The sequence below is a fragment of the Mixophyes fleayi genome, chromosome 4 (assembly GCF_038048845.1).
Source record: "Mixophyes fleayi isolate aMixFle1 chromosome 4, aMixFle1.hap1, whole genome shotgun sequence".
Lineage (NCBI taxonomy): Eukaryota > Metazoa > Chordata > Amphibia > Anura > Limnodynastidae > Mixophyes > Mixophyes fleayi.
The window spans coordinates 2,479,023-2,493,822 of NC_134405.1; the positions used below are offsets into that span (position 1 = coordinate 2,479,023).

The following is a 14,800-nucleotide window of genomic DNA, read 5'->3' on the forward strand; positions in this document are numbered from 1 at the left end:
TATCGAACAAGCGTTGTGCTAATACCTGCTCTGATACCACCCTCAGAGTGATGACAACAGAAGAGAACATGTTTTGTTCCTTGAAAGGTTTTTATTTTTTTACATTTTGTATCTGTTTTTAAGAATTTCATTATTTATCATTATTTATTAGTGGCAGATTTGGGTTTGCAGTTCCATGTTGTGTCAGTGATCAGGGCTAGCCGGATCATGTGTGTGCCTATCTGATGAGATTGGGCTGTCCTAACGGTAAGTTGTTCCTCCCAGCAGTGGTGGAACTACCATTGGTGCGTCAGGAGCCGCGCATTGGGGCCCATCGAGATAATGGGGCCCGCTGCATGACAGATGCAGACGGTCAGAGGCCCCAGTTCCCTCCTCCCCACACCAGGGCCCACAGCTCATTAGTTCCGCCTCTATCTCCCAGCAACTGAGTATCGCTAATACGCACCAGTAATATTTTATTGATAGATTATATCGATAAGTGATCAATATTTATTGCCGGCGGTGCTGGAAAGTATCCTTATCGCTGTGAAGCAAAAGCGGGAATAATAATACACATGTTCCCCTCTCCCCGTTTATCTCTAAAGAACTTCAACCTCACTTGAAAATTAAATCTTGTTGTTGCAGCGCTCCACAAAGAAAGCTCATTATTTACAACGCACCCTCACCCCTTCCAAATCCACCCCTTGGCCTCCACAAATAATTCCATCTTGCTTCACCCATGTGCTATGGTGGAGATTTTACATTTCGTAAATGTCCTCCAACATTACGGACTTTATTGATTAGATTACAGCTCATCGATTATATTGTATTACAGCTTCAGAAGCTTATACATATATTAACACCACTGTCAGATGCACAGTAGATGGCAGGGACGGCTGCCTTCCTTTTCCCCCGCGAGCGCATCCCGTTGCTAGGCTGCCTCTGGCCCGGCAGCGCTGGCGCATGCGCAGGACTATTGCGTCTCCGTTCCTGACCGCCGATTCCACTGCCACCAATGAGGTTTCACCTTCATCTATTTAATTTAAAGCGGGTTCTGGCATTAGGGTGCCACAGTATCTAGGTCCACCTATGCTCCAACGTTCCTGTATGCTTACTGGATTCTGACTCGGTTCTGTCTGACTCTCGATCTCCCTGTGTCTGTATACATCTCCTCATTCTGACCTCTGGCTTCTGTTTCCTCTGTACCACTATTGTCCGCGTCTATTCACCTGTTACTTTGCCGGTAGCTAACTGGGAGAGCCGCGACCTGCACGTCCCTGGCGAAGACCGAAGGCGTTAGACTCCGCGCCTCCTAAGTTAGCAGCAGGTCAGACCTTCAGGACCAACAAACGCGTGACAATCACTTTATGTATAATGTACAATGTATTATATACAGTACACATATGGCCGCACTTTTATCTTCTAACAATAATACATGATTTCATTGTTAGTGACAGGTAAGTTTCAGGAGATGAGATTTGAAGACAATTGGAACCAGGAGGATGGGACCAGGACATTTCTATAGATGAGAGGAGCGGGTGAGGGAAAGACCACTGTGCACTCACCAGGTAGAAGCAGGTCGCCATTAACAGGCCTTTAACTGTCACATCCAGATCCATCGGGATAGACACCATGAACCGGTTATTCTCATACTTGATTATCCCCACATCATATTCACCATCTTTTGACTTCACCTTAGGAAAAAATATTTATCATAATATGAGACAAAGCAAAGACTCATAGCTTCCTTCTGTCTGTGTCACTGTGTCACCCTGCAGGGGGAGGGACAGACTCATAACTCCGTTCTGTCTATGTCACTGTGTCACCCTGCAGGAGGAGGGGCAGACTCATAGCTTCCTTCTGTCTGTGTCACTATCACCCTACAGGGGGAGGGACAGACTCATAGCTTCCTTCTGTCTGTGTCACTGTGTCACCCTGCAGGAGGAGGGGCAGACTCATAGCTTCCTTCTGTCTGTGTCACTGTGTCACCCTGCAGGAGGAGGGGCAGACTCATAGCTTCCTTCTGTCTGTGTCACTGTGTCACCCTGCAGGGGGAGGGACAGACTCATAGCTTCCTTCTGTCTGTGTCACCCTGCAGGGGGAGGGACAGACTCATAGCTTCCTTCTGTCTGTGTCACTGTGTCACCCTGCAGGAGGAGGGGCAGACTCATAGCTTCCTTCTGTCTGTGTCACTGTGTCACCCTGCAGGGGGGGGGACAGACTCATAACTCCGTTCTGTCTGTGTCACTGTGTCACCCTGCAGGGGGAGAGACAGACTCATAGTTCCCATCTGTCTGTGTCACCCTGCAGGGGGAGGGACAGACTCATACAACATTTTTAATAAATATCTATATGTTAATATTGTTTTCATTACCTCAAATGTGACATTGCCAAAGATACTGGTTTGGAAAGTTGGCCCCAGGATAATCAGAACGACCTCCCTGGAGGAATTTGTGATGCACAGTTGTGTAATCATGAGATTTGAGAGTACGATGGCACTTCCCATGGACTCAGAGGCGCTGGACACTTCCATCTGTCAGAGAGACCACAGAACCAGTATATTAGACTGATTGTCACATACACCGTGTACAGAGGCTGCGGCTGGATGTAGGGTGTATGTGGTCTTCAGTCTTTATGTCAACGTTTATTTAATCATAGAATATCAAACAAATTGCTATTTTATGATGAAAACGGTGGATAAAGGGAAATGTCAGATGCTCCTGCTCTGTAACTGTCACTCAGATGCTGCTGCTCTGTAACTGTCACACAGATGCTCCTGCTCTGTAACTGTCACTCAGATGCTGCTGTTCTGTAACTGTCACTCAGATGCTGCTGCTCTGTAACTGTCACTCAGATGCTCCTGCTCTGTAACTGTCACTCAGATGCTCCTGCTCTGTAACTGTCACTCAGATGCTGCTGCTCTGTAACTGTCACTCAGATGCTGCTGCTCTGTAACTGTCACTCAGATGCTCCTGCTCTGTAACTGTCACTCAGATGCTCCTGCTCTGTAACTGTCACTCAGATGCTCCTGCTCTGTAACTGTCACTCAGATGCTCCTGCTCTGTAACTGTCACTCAGATGCTCCTGCTCTGTAACTGTCACTCAGATGCTCCTGCTCTGTAACTGTCACTCAGATGCTGCTGCTCTGTAACTGTCACTCAGATGCTGCTGCTCTGTAACTGTCACTCAGATGCTCCTGCTCTGTAACTGTCACTCAGATGCTCCTGCTCTGTAACTGTCACTCAGATGCTGCTGCTCTGTAACTGTCACTCAGATGCTCCTGCTCTGTAACTGTCACTCAGATGCTGCTGCTCTGTAACTGTCACTCAGATGCTCCTGCTCTGTAACTGTCACTCAGATGCTGCTGCTCTGTAACTGTCACTCAGATGCTGCTGTTGTTACTGTCACTCAGATGCTGCTGCTCTGTAACTGTCACTCAGATGCTGCTGCTCTGTAACTGTCACTCAGATGCTGCTGCTCTGTAACTGTCACACAGATGCTCCTGCTCTGTAACTGTCACTCAGATGCTGCTGCTCTGTAACTGTCACTCAGATGCTCCTGCTCTGTAACTGTCACTCAGATGCTGCTGCTCTGTAACTGTCACTCAGATGCTCCTGCTCTGTAACTGTCACTCAGATGCTCCTGCTCTGTAACTGTCACTCAGATGCTGCTGCTCTGTAACTGTCACTCAGATGCTGCTGTTGTTACTGTTGCTCAGATGCTGGTATTGAGACATACTATTGCACAATGGTGAGCATTGTATTGAGGTGATACTAATCGCCTCATGCCTCCACCTCTGTGCAATCACAAACTTGTCATCTACACACAGTGATGAGCTTGTCATAATGATGTGAAACGCGTTATCACGTCCTTGTCACCGCCCACTCTTCCCACAATCCTGGAATATCAATGAGGATATGGTTTGTGTGCCCCAGATCCAGGCAAAGAACAATAGAGAAAAGCTAAAATCAGCATGTAAAGTATTAATACAGGTCTAGTCCTGCTCTGCTCTAATACACAGGATCCGTGCGGTGATTAATGCAGGTCTAAATCTATTACTTTACTAGCTATGGCTAATAAAAGTGTGTGTTGTAGACACGGGATACTATGAAACCAGATCTATGACAATTACATGTGTATGATATAGGCATTAGGGATGTGCACCGGCGACTTTTGAGGTCTCGTGTTTTGTGTTTTGGATCCGGATTTTCGTTATTTTTGAGGTTCGGATTTGTCTCGCAAAACACTTGACGAAAGGTCTCGGTTCGGATTTAAGGTTTTGGATTCGGATTTTTTTTGAAAAAAACATAAAAAGTTTAAAATTCAAGTTTTTGGGCTTATTTTCACTCCTAGGCTATTATTAACCTCAATAACATTCAATAACAAGCATTTCCACTAATTTACAGTGTATTCTGAACACCTCACAATATAGTTATTAGTCCAAAACGTTGCAACAAGGTATCTTTCTGGACTGCGTAGAGGAGTGGGTCACCACAATATATATTAAAAACCCTGAACTTTTATGATTCGCACCAATAAATGTACCTGGACTGCGTAGAGGAGTGGGTCACCACAATATATATTAAAAACCCTGAACTTTTATGATTCGCACCAATAAATGTACCTGGACTGCGTAGAGGAGTGGGTCACCACAATATCTTAAAAACCCTGAACTTTTATGATTCGCACCAATAATTGTACCTGGACTGCGTAGAGGAGTGGGTCACCACAATATCTTAAAAACCCTGAACTTTTATGAATCGCACCAATAAATGTACCTGGACTGCGTAGAGGAGTGGGTCACCACAATATCTTAAAAACCCTGAACTTTTATGATTCGCACCAATAATTGTACCTGGACTGCGTAGAGGAGTGGGTCACCACAATATCTTAAAAACCCCGAACTTTTATGAATCGCACCAATAAATGTACCTGGACTGCGTAGAGGAGTGGGTCACCACAATATCTTAAAAACCCTGAACTTTTATGATTCGCACCAATAATTGTACCTGGACTGCGTAGAGGAGTGGGTCACCACAATATCTTAAAAACCCTGAACTTTTATGAATCGCACCAATAAATGTACCTGGACTGCGTAGAGGAGTGGGTCACCACAATATCTTAAAAACCCTGAACTTTTATGATTCGCACCAATAATTGTACCTGGACTGCGTAGAGGAGTGGGTCACCACAATATCTTAAAAACCCTGAACTTTTATGAATCGCACCAATAAATGTACCTGGACTGCGTAGAGGAGTGGGTCACCACAATATCTTAAAAACCCTGAACTTTTATGAATCGCACCAATAAATGTACCTGGACTGCGTAGAGGAGTGGGTCACCACAATATCTTAAAAACCCTGAACTTTTATGAATCGCACCAATAAATGTACCTGGACTGCGTAGAGGAGTGGGTCACCACAATATCTTAAAAACCCTGAACTTTTATGAATCGCACCAATAAATGTACCTGGACTGCGTAGAGGAGTGGGTCACCACAATATCTTAAAAACCCTGAACTTTTATGAATCGCACCAATAATTGTACCTGGACTGCGTAGAGGAGTGGGTCACCACAATATCTTAAAAACCCTGAACTTTTATGAATCGCACCAATAAATGTACCTGGACTGCGTAGAGGAGTGGGTCACCACAATATCTTAAAAACCCTGAACTTTTATGAATCGCACCAATAAATGTACCTGGACTGCGTAGAGGAGTGGGTCACCACAATATCTTAAAAACCCTGAACTTTTATGAATCGCACCAATAAATGTACCTGGACTGCGTAGAGGAGTGGGTCACCACAATATCTTAAAAACCCTGAACTTTTATGAATCGCACCAATAATTGTACCTGGACTGCGTAGAGGAGTGGGTCACCACAATATCTTAAAAACCCTGAACTTTTATGAATCGCACCAATAAATGTACCTGGACTGCGTAGAGGAGTGGGTCACCACAATATCTTAAAAACCCTGAACTTTTATGAATCGCACCAATAATTGTACCTGGACTGCGTAGAGGAGTGGGTCACCACAATATATATTAAAAACCCTGAACTTTTATGATTCGCACCAATAAATGTACCTGGACTGCGTAGAGGAGTGGGTCACCACAATATCTTAAAAACCCTGAACTTTTATGATTCGCACCAATAATTGTACCTGGACTGCGTAGAGGAGTGGGTCACCACAATATCTTAAAAACCCTGAACTTTTATGAATCGCACCAATAAATGTACCTGGACTGCGTAGAGGAGTGGGTCACCACAATATCTTAAAAACCCTGAACTTTTATGAATCGCACCAATAATTGTACCTGGACTGCGTAGAGGAGTGGGTCACCACAATATCTTAAAAACCCTGAACTTTTATGAATCGCACCAATAAATGTACCTGGACTGCGTAGAGGAGTGGGTCACCACAATATCTTAAAAACCCTGAACTTTTATGAATCGCACCAATAATTGTACCTGGACTGCGTAGAGGAGTGGGTCACCACAATATATATTAAAAACCCTGAACTTTTATGATTCGCACCAATAAATGTACCTGGACTGCGTAGAGGAGTGGGTCACCACAATATCTTAAAAACCCTGAACTTTTATGATTCGCACCAATAATTGTACCTGGACTGCGTAGAGGAGTGGGTCACCACAATATCTTAAAAACCCTGAACTTTTATGAATCGCACCAATAAATGTACCTGGACTGCGTAGAGGAGTGGGTCACCACAATATCTTAAAAACCCTGAACTTTTATGATTCGCACCAATAAATGTACCTGGACTGCGTAGAGGAGTGGGCACTGGGCACCACAATAAAATATATAAAAAACCTTCAACAGATCTGCATTACACTACACATACGGCTGCTCCTCCATCCTCTCCATCATATACATGTTGGAGTTTTAGCGTGTGACAACCTCTTGTTTTTGATAATGTCAGTGCATTTTGAATATTTTTCAATTTGCCCCACACCACTGAATGTACTTTATCTATGATACGCAATACGCATCTATCTATCTTGACTGCGTAGTGTGGTGGCCCCGGTACACAATTTGGTACCGAGGCCACAATATAATTAAAAAACCCTCCACGTGTCAGAATTCCACCAAACAAGTATCTGGACTGCATAGTGGGGTGGCCCCGGTACCCAATTTGATACCGGGGCCACAATACCTCCTCCAAACATGGTACAGACAATTCGTCATTGAGATCCCAGACAGACAGGGTCAAAGTGTTATTGTTTGACTTTGTAAACCCAAAAAACTGTCCCTGTTGCACATAGTCGTGCAATGAAGACTGACTTTTTCATTTAAAGGCACGATCTTTCAAGTGTAGTGTTTGTAAGTCTAAGTCATATTATACTTTTGGTAAAATTGGTTTATTTTGTTCCTCTTTATGGTAATTAGTAATAGAATTAAAGTATGAAATAGAATTAAAGTATGAAATAGAATTAAAGTATGAAATAGAATTAAAGTATGAAATAGAGTGGTATATAGAGTTGTAGTGTGGTATAGATAGAGTGGTCCACACAATATAATAATAAAACCCTCAACTGGTCTGAATTCCACCAAACAAGTATCTGGACTGCGTAGTGTGGTGGCCCCGGTACACAATTTGGTACCGAGGCCACAATATAATTAAAAAATTGGGTATCAACTGTCACCGTTGTTTAATATCTGATACACCTAAATATGGACTGCACAGTGGAGTGGCCCCGGTAGTAAATTTGGTGCCGGGGCCACAATACCTCCTCCAACTTCCAAGTGTAGTGTTTATAAAGACAGACAGCGTCGAAGTGTTATTAGTTGACTTTCTTAACCCTAAAATTGTCCCTGTTGCAAATATTCGTGCAATGGACAGTTACTTTTTTATTGAAAGACTCAAGCTGTCAAGTGTAGTGTTTATAAAATATAAACAACAATACAGTAGTTTTAGAGCACGTCAATACCTCTTGTTTTAAATTATGACACAGCATTTTACTTTTGGTTTAATTTCTTGTATTTTTTTAAATTTGGTTTTACTTTTTGAACATGGCAAACGACTGTTGATTGGTCATATAATGCAACAAAAAAGGTCAAAGATGGAATTGTCCTTGGGCCCTCACACCCACCCTTATGTTGTTTAAATAGGACATGCACACTTTAACAAACCAATCATTTCAGCGACAGGGCCTACCAAACAACTTTGGCTGAAATGATTGGTTTGTTTGGGCCCCCACACCAAAAAAGCTATTCATCTCTCCCTGTACAGACTAAACAGGCTCTACTGAGGCAAGATGTCGTCCTCATCCTCAACCTCTGATTCCTCTCCCCCTACAGTGTGTACTTCCTCCTCATCACACATTATCAATTCGTCCCCGCTGGACTCCACAACCACAGGTCCCTCTGTAGTATCTGGAGGGCAGTGCTGTACTTCATTGAGGAATTGATTATTCATTTTTATAAACATCATTTTTTCAATGTTGTGAGGAAGCAACCTCCTTCGCCGCTCACTGACCAGGTTCCCCGCTGCACTAAAAACTCTTTCCGAGTACACACTGGAGGGGGGACAACTCAGGTAAAATAGAGCCAGTTTGTACAGGGGCTTCCAAACTGCCTTTTTTTCCTGCCAGTAACAATATGGACTGTCTGACATGTCTACTTGGATGGTGTCAGCAAAGTAATCATCCACAATTTTTTCTATTGTGACAGCATCCAATGCAGCGAGAGTAGACATGTCTGCAATGGTTGGCAGGTCCTTCAGTCCGGACCAGATGTTATCAGCATCCCCGCCAGTGCCTCTTTTGGGAAAACTGAGCTTTTTCCTCGCAGCCATAGATGTGGAAGAAAATGAGGGTGGAGCTGTTGGCATGTCACGGTCCTCTTCAGAGGACAATCTCCTGACCAGCAGGTCTTTGCACCGCTGTAGACTTGTGTCCGCCGGAAACAGAGACACAACATACGCTTTAAACCGAGGATCGAGCACGGTGGCCAGAATGTATTCCTCTGACTTTAAAAGAGTGACCACCCTCGGATCCTGGCAAAGCGTACGAAGGGCTACATCCACAAGAGCTACATGCTTGGTGTAATCGCAATGGCTTACCAGCTACTCCCTCACTTTCTCCAGCTGCTTCTGCAACAGCCTGATCAGGGGAATGACCTGACTCAAGCTGGCAGTGTCGGAACTGACTTCTCGTGTGGCAAGTTCAAATGGCTGCAGAACCTTGCACAACACGGAAATCAGTCTCCACTGCGCTTGACTGAGGCGCATCCCCACTCCTTTGCCTATGTCGTAGGTGGCTGTGTAGGCCTGAATGGCCTTTTGCTGCTCCTCCATCCTCTGCAGCATATAGAGGGTGGAGTTCCAGCGCGTCACAACCTCTTGTTTGAGGTGATGGCAGGGCAGGTTCATGCTTTTTTGATGTGCCTCTAGTCTGCGGTAGGCACTGGCTGAATGCCGAAAGTGTCCAGCAATTTTGCGCGCCACCGCAAGCATCTCCTGCACACCCCTGTCACTCTTGAGGTAATGCTGCACCACCAAATTAATGGTGTGGGCAAAACATGGGACGTGCTGGAAATTGCCCATATTTAATGCCCGCACAATGTTACTGGCATTGTCTGACACCACAAATCCCCATGAGAGTCTAAGTGGGGTAAGCCACTGGGAGATAATTTCCCTCATTTTCTCTAATATGTTGTCAGCGTTGTGCCTCTTATTAAAGCCTGTAATACACAATGTTGCCTGCCTTTGCATGAGCAGCCATTTTGTAGATGCTGCTACTGATGCAGCTGTTGCTGTTGCTGCGGAAGGGGATGCATCTACCCAGTGGGCTGTCACAGTCATATAGTCCTTCGTTTGCCCAGAACCACTTGTCCACATGTCCGTGGTTAAGTGGACAGTGGGTACAACCGCATTTTTAAGAGCACTGAGGACACTTGATCGTACTTCTCTGTACATTTTTGGTATCGCCTGCCTAGTGAAGTGGAATCTCGAGGGGATTTGGTACCGGGGACACAATACCTCCATCAACCCTCTAAATCCCACTCCACTGATGGCGGACACCGGGCGCACGTCTAACACCAACATTGCAGTTACAGCCGCAGTTATACGCTTTGCAATAGGGTGACTACTATCGTATTTTGTGGTCATGGCAAACGACTGTTGGACGGTCAATTGTTTTGTGAAAGACTTAGCGGTCTTACGACTTCCCCTCTGGGAAGATGACCGACTAACAGCAGCAACAGCAGCAGTGGCAGTAGTAGGCGTACCGCTGCAGGATTCCTCGGATGAATCCCGTATTGAGGAGGACTCAGTCTGGCTGCTGACTTGGGCTGCAGGACTGAATCTGATGGAGATTGTGGAGGAAGTTGACGAGGAGGGTGTTGCTGGTGTGTATCCAACTGGACCACGGGATTTAGGTGTCCCTGTACCGATGAGGGTCCTAGCCCCAGTTCCTGAACTAACCACTGAACTATGAAGGTTATTCAGGTGACGTATAAGGGAGGATGTTCCTAGGTGGGCAAGATCCTTACCCCTGCTTATTTGAGCTTTACATAAGCTACATATGGCCATACATTGGTTGTCTGGATTTGGATAAAAATAACTCCAGACCGAAGAGGTGCATTTTTTGGTCTTCTGACCAGGCATGACGATGGGCTTTTTCATCCCATGGACATCAGCTGTTTCCCCCCCTGGTGCCTCATTTACAATAACCACATCACCATCCTCATCATCAAGTTCCTCCACAGCGCCAGCTACATCATCAATAGCCTCCTCCCGAGCCACCTCTTCCCGTACAGTGATGGGAAGGTCAGGCTTGACAATCACCAACACCCTTGGACTCGCCTTGGGGATTTGTGATAATTTCTCTTTAGAAGGCAAAGTTGTTTGCTGTTTTGTTGCTGACAGCATAACTCTCTTCAATTTTTTGTAGGGGGGGGGAGGAGGAGGAGGGCTAAGATCCGTGGGTGAAGCTGAACCACTAGTCATGAACACGGGCCAGGGCCTAAGCCGTTCCTTGCCACTCCGTGTCGTAAATGGCATATTGGCAACTTTACGTTTCTCCTCAGATGATTTAAAGTTTCTCTTTTTGCTACTTTTTCTTAACTTGGGCTTTTTGGATTTTACATGCCCGGTACTACGAGATTGGGCATCGGGCTTGAAAGACGACGTTGATGGCATTTCATCGTCTATGTCATGACTAGTGGCAGCAGCTTCAGCATTAGGAGGAAGTGGGTCTTGATCTTTCCCTACTTTATCCTCCAAATTTTTGGTCTCCATTATATGTAGCACAAGATACTGCAGAATGTGTGAACTTGGTAATATTGCAGTACCAATGGACTTATACTGCTGGATTGGTTTTGCAAATTTGGTTATAATTATTATATATTTTTTTTTTTTCTTATTTTTTATTTTTTTTTACTTTTTTTTTATTTTTAAAAAACTTGGGAATAGTGGGGAAATAACTATGCCCTTAGAAGCACAGAGCACAGGACACAGCACCACTGGACTGAACAGGACACGGCACAGGACCCAGCAGCACTACGGAACTCAGCAGGACAGAGCACAGGACACAGCACCACTGGACTGATACTGCAGAATGTGTGAACTTGGTAATATTGCAGTACCAATGGACTTATACTGCTGGATTGGTTTTGCAAATTTGGTTATAATTATTATATTTTTTTTTTTTTTTTACTTTTTTTTTTTTTTTTACTTTTTTTTTATTTTTAAAAAACTTGGGAATAATGGGGAAATAACTATGCCCTTAGAAGCACAGAGCACAGGACACAGCACCACTGGACTGAACAGGACACGGCACAGGACCCAGCAGCACTACGGAACTCAGCAGGACAGAGCACAGGACACAGCACCACTGGACTGATACTGCAGAATGTGTGAACTTGGAAATAATTCAGTACCAATGGACTTATACTGCTGGATTGGTTTTGCAAATTTGGTTATAATTATTATATATTTTTATTTTTTTTTAAATTTTTTATTTTTTTTTACTTTTTTTTTATTTTTTAAAAACTTGGGAATAATGGGGAAATAACTATGCCCTTAGAAGCACAGAGCACAGGACACAGCACCACTGGACTGAACAGGACACAGCACAGGACCCAGCAGCACCACTGACCTCAGAAGGACAGAGCACAGCACACAGCACCACTGGACTGATACTGCAGAACACAGCACAGCACAGCACAGCACAGCACAGCACAGAACTAAACAGCACAGAACTAAACAGCACAGAACTAAACAGCACAGAACTAAACAGCACAGAACTAAACAGCACAGAGGACCACCTAACCTAACACACCCTCCCTCTACCCTGATCAATGCCCGAGTGAAGATGGCGGCGACTAGCGGGGAATTTATAGGATCCGAGTATCGCGAGATCCGACAACGGGATTATGAGTCAGAGCCTCAGTTTCACTTTTGAATTTGGCGCCAATACCCGGATCTGTCTCGGATCCGACTCGGATCCGCAACGTTCGGGTGGGCTCGGATTTCATAAATCCGAGTGCGCTCATCCCTAATAGGCATGTTACATGTATGTAATAAATACACATTACATGGGAACCTACCTCACTATGACACCTACAGCCGCAGCCCTCAGTAACCTCCATCACATCCTGACCGCTGTTGTCTCGGATCTTCAGGTTATAGAGGCCTTGACAGCATCGGATCTGCTGCTCCGCCTGATATATCCGCTGCCCCATCTGATCCAGGACCTCAAAGTTACGATTCCATTCTTGTGACACAATGACTGGAAGAGAGATGTCAGAGGACTGATTAGGAGAGGCCATAGGAGTAGGTGATCGGCATGACATAGTGCCGGAGATTTGTGGAAGAGATTGGGGGCTTCCTTTACAGCTGGACATAAATCCATCTCCGTCATGTAAAGATGTATATAGTCACACTGTACATACACCAAACCTTGTAGAGTTACACATATCTCGCACTTACCTGAAGAGGTGGATGAGGGGCACTCATCTATAAGATCAGTACGGTATCGCTGTGCACACCTTAGACATCTGCCCCAACCTTAGATGCACCTTACGTGTTGCCGATGATTTGTGTATATTTTAGTGATAAATAGCATGGTCCCTTATAAAGTCCATGAGAGCACCAGAGGTACAACCATCCTGGGCTGGATCCCACTAAAACAGGGGGGACAAAGAGCGTGTGGTCCGCCTGGCACAATGGCCACGAGCTCTAATTAGTCAACACATGGCTGGACCCTCTATGGGTTGTGCCGGCCACACTAAAAATCTGCGGGATTCTTCTGGCTACAGGGGTAAGAGGAGTAAAACTACCTGTCCCACACCCCTGAGAGACTATAAACTCCACACTGACCTGGTCCGAGACTCTTCCAAACAGCCATGAGCTGGGTACAGGGGTAAGAGGAGTAAAACTACCTGTCCCACAACCCCTGAGAGTAACAGGGACTCTACCATTTGTTTATATAACGCTCTCAGTCCAATAACTATGTGTCTGTGGATATTGTGTTTCTAACATTGTTTTATCATTTCTCCTTTAATCTGTACTCAAATATTTTTTTCACTGTTATTTAGCGATGGTTTTTATTTTTTAGCGTTGTGTGTATATGGTGAGTGTGGCTGCTTCACTTATAAATAACTTGTGGTAGAAATGTATTTAAGGAAATAGCGCAGGGCGCTTAATTATATAATTGCAATGTTCTGATTTTTTTACATTGTGTGTGTTTTGGTATAGGAAATGTCTTTATTTCTGAGACCAGGGGAGGAAATTTGTTTTTTTTATTTAACCTTTCTAAAGGAAATCTCCAATTAGGCATATGTGGGGAGGGAGTCTGTTTTACTGGTAGGAGGAAATGCTAACTAAGTCTTTTGATGGGAAGTGTGAAAGGCCTGCTCTGGCCTGAAGGCCCAGCAGGAAGCCGTTACCTGTATATGGGTTACAGTCAGGGCTGCCAAGAGGAATGCAGGGGCCCGGTACAACAAATTCATGGAGCCCCCTTATAGCTTATACCTTAAGCTTAAAAAAAATTCAGGGGTGTGGTCATATAATTGGGACGTGGCTAGCACAATCACTAGGCCCTGAATTCACAGGAGCGTGACATATGTCTAAGCACTCCTGACTTTCAGGACATCTAGCACCACAGTGTAGTGTAGAAAGAATGCAGTGTGTACACAAAGAGTTCAGTCTTGGCCTGCACCTTACATTGGGCACAACACTCACCAAAAAATGGCATTGTCCCTACTAGAATCACATTTCACACTCTGTGCTGCTCTCCTACCTGTTCTTCTCATTTTCAACACCTGTGGCTTCTGGTTTCTTTTGTTGCGGCTTGTCTGGATCCTGGAATGCTGGGGGCCCTATTTTGAAAAAAAAATGGCTACATTTAGAAAATTACATCCAGCCCCGGCGTTAAATCAATAGCACCCACGATTAATAATTAGGCCTTCCTCCAGCCCCAACATTAAAATATTAGTATTCAAATTTAATAAATAAACCTATTTCCCTTCCTGCAAACAGCCCCAGGAATATCTATTTCCCGCAACCATCACGGCCATTAAATAATTCATAGCCACATTTCGTAAATAGACTTCATTCTCCCCAAACTCACCCCAACATTCAATAGCCCCCAAACCACCCCATCTTAAATTAATAGTCCCCACTATTAAATTGCCTCACCATCACCCTACAAACAAAATAGCACCCATTAATTAGCCACAACCTACCTTGCACACACTACATTGCCACAAGCCCCCTGTGCCATTACACACACAATACTGTGCCCCTTCATCACAACTACACTGTGCCCCCTTATGCTAACACTGCGCCCT

At 44.5% G+C, this 14,800-nt stretch overlaps 1 protein-coding gene across 1 annotated transcript in view; it reads right to left on the minus strand.

Annotated features, from left to right (window-relative positions):
• Positions 1-14,800, minus strand: part of LOC142150935 (phospholipid scramblase 2-like) — a 116,267-nt gene that overhangs the window by 55,805 nt on the left and 45,662 nt on the right. Inside the window, exons 5-7 of the mRNA XM_075206135.1 lie at positions 12,557-12,738; positions 2,354-2,512; positions 1,545-1,673 (exon numbers count right to left, since the gene is read on the minus strand). Coding sequence (XP_075062236.1) covers positions 1,545-1,673; positions 2,354-2,512; positions 12,557-12,738 — 470 coding nt within the window. The remainder of the gene's footprint in view (positions 1-1,544; positions 1,674-2,353; positions 2,513-12,556; positions 12,739-14,800) is intronic.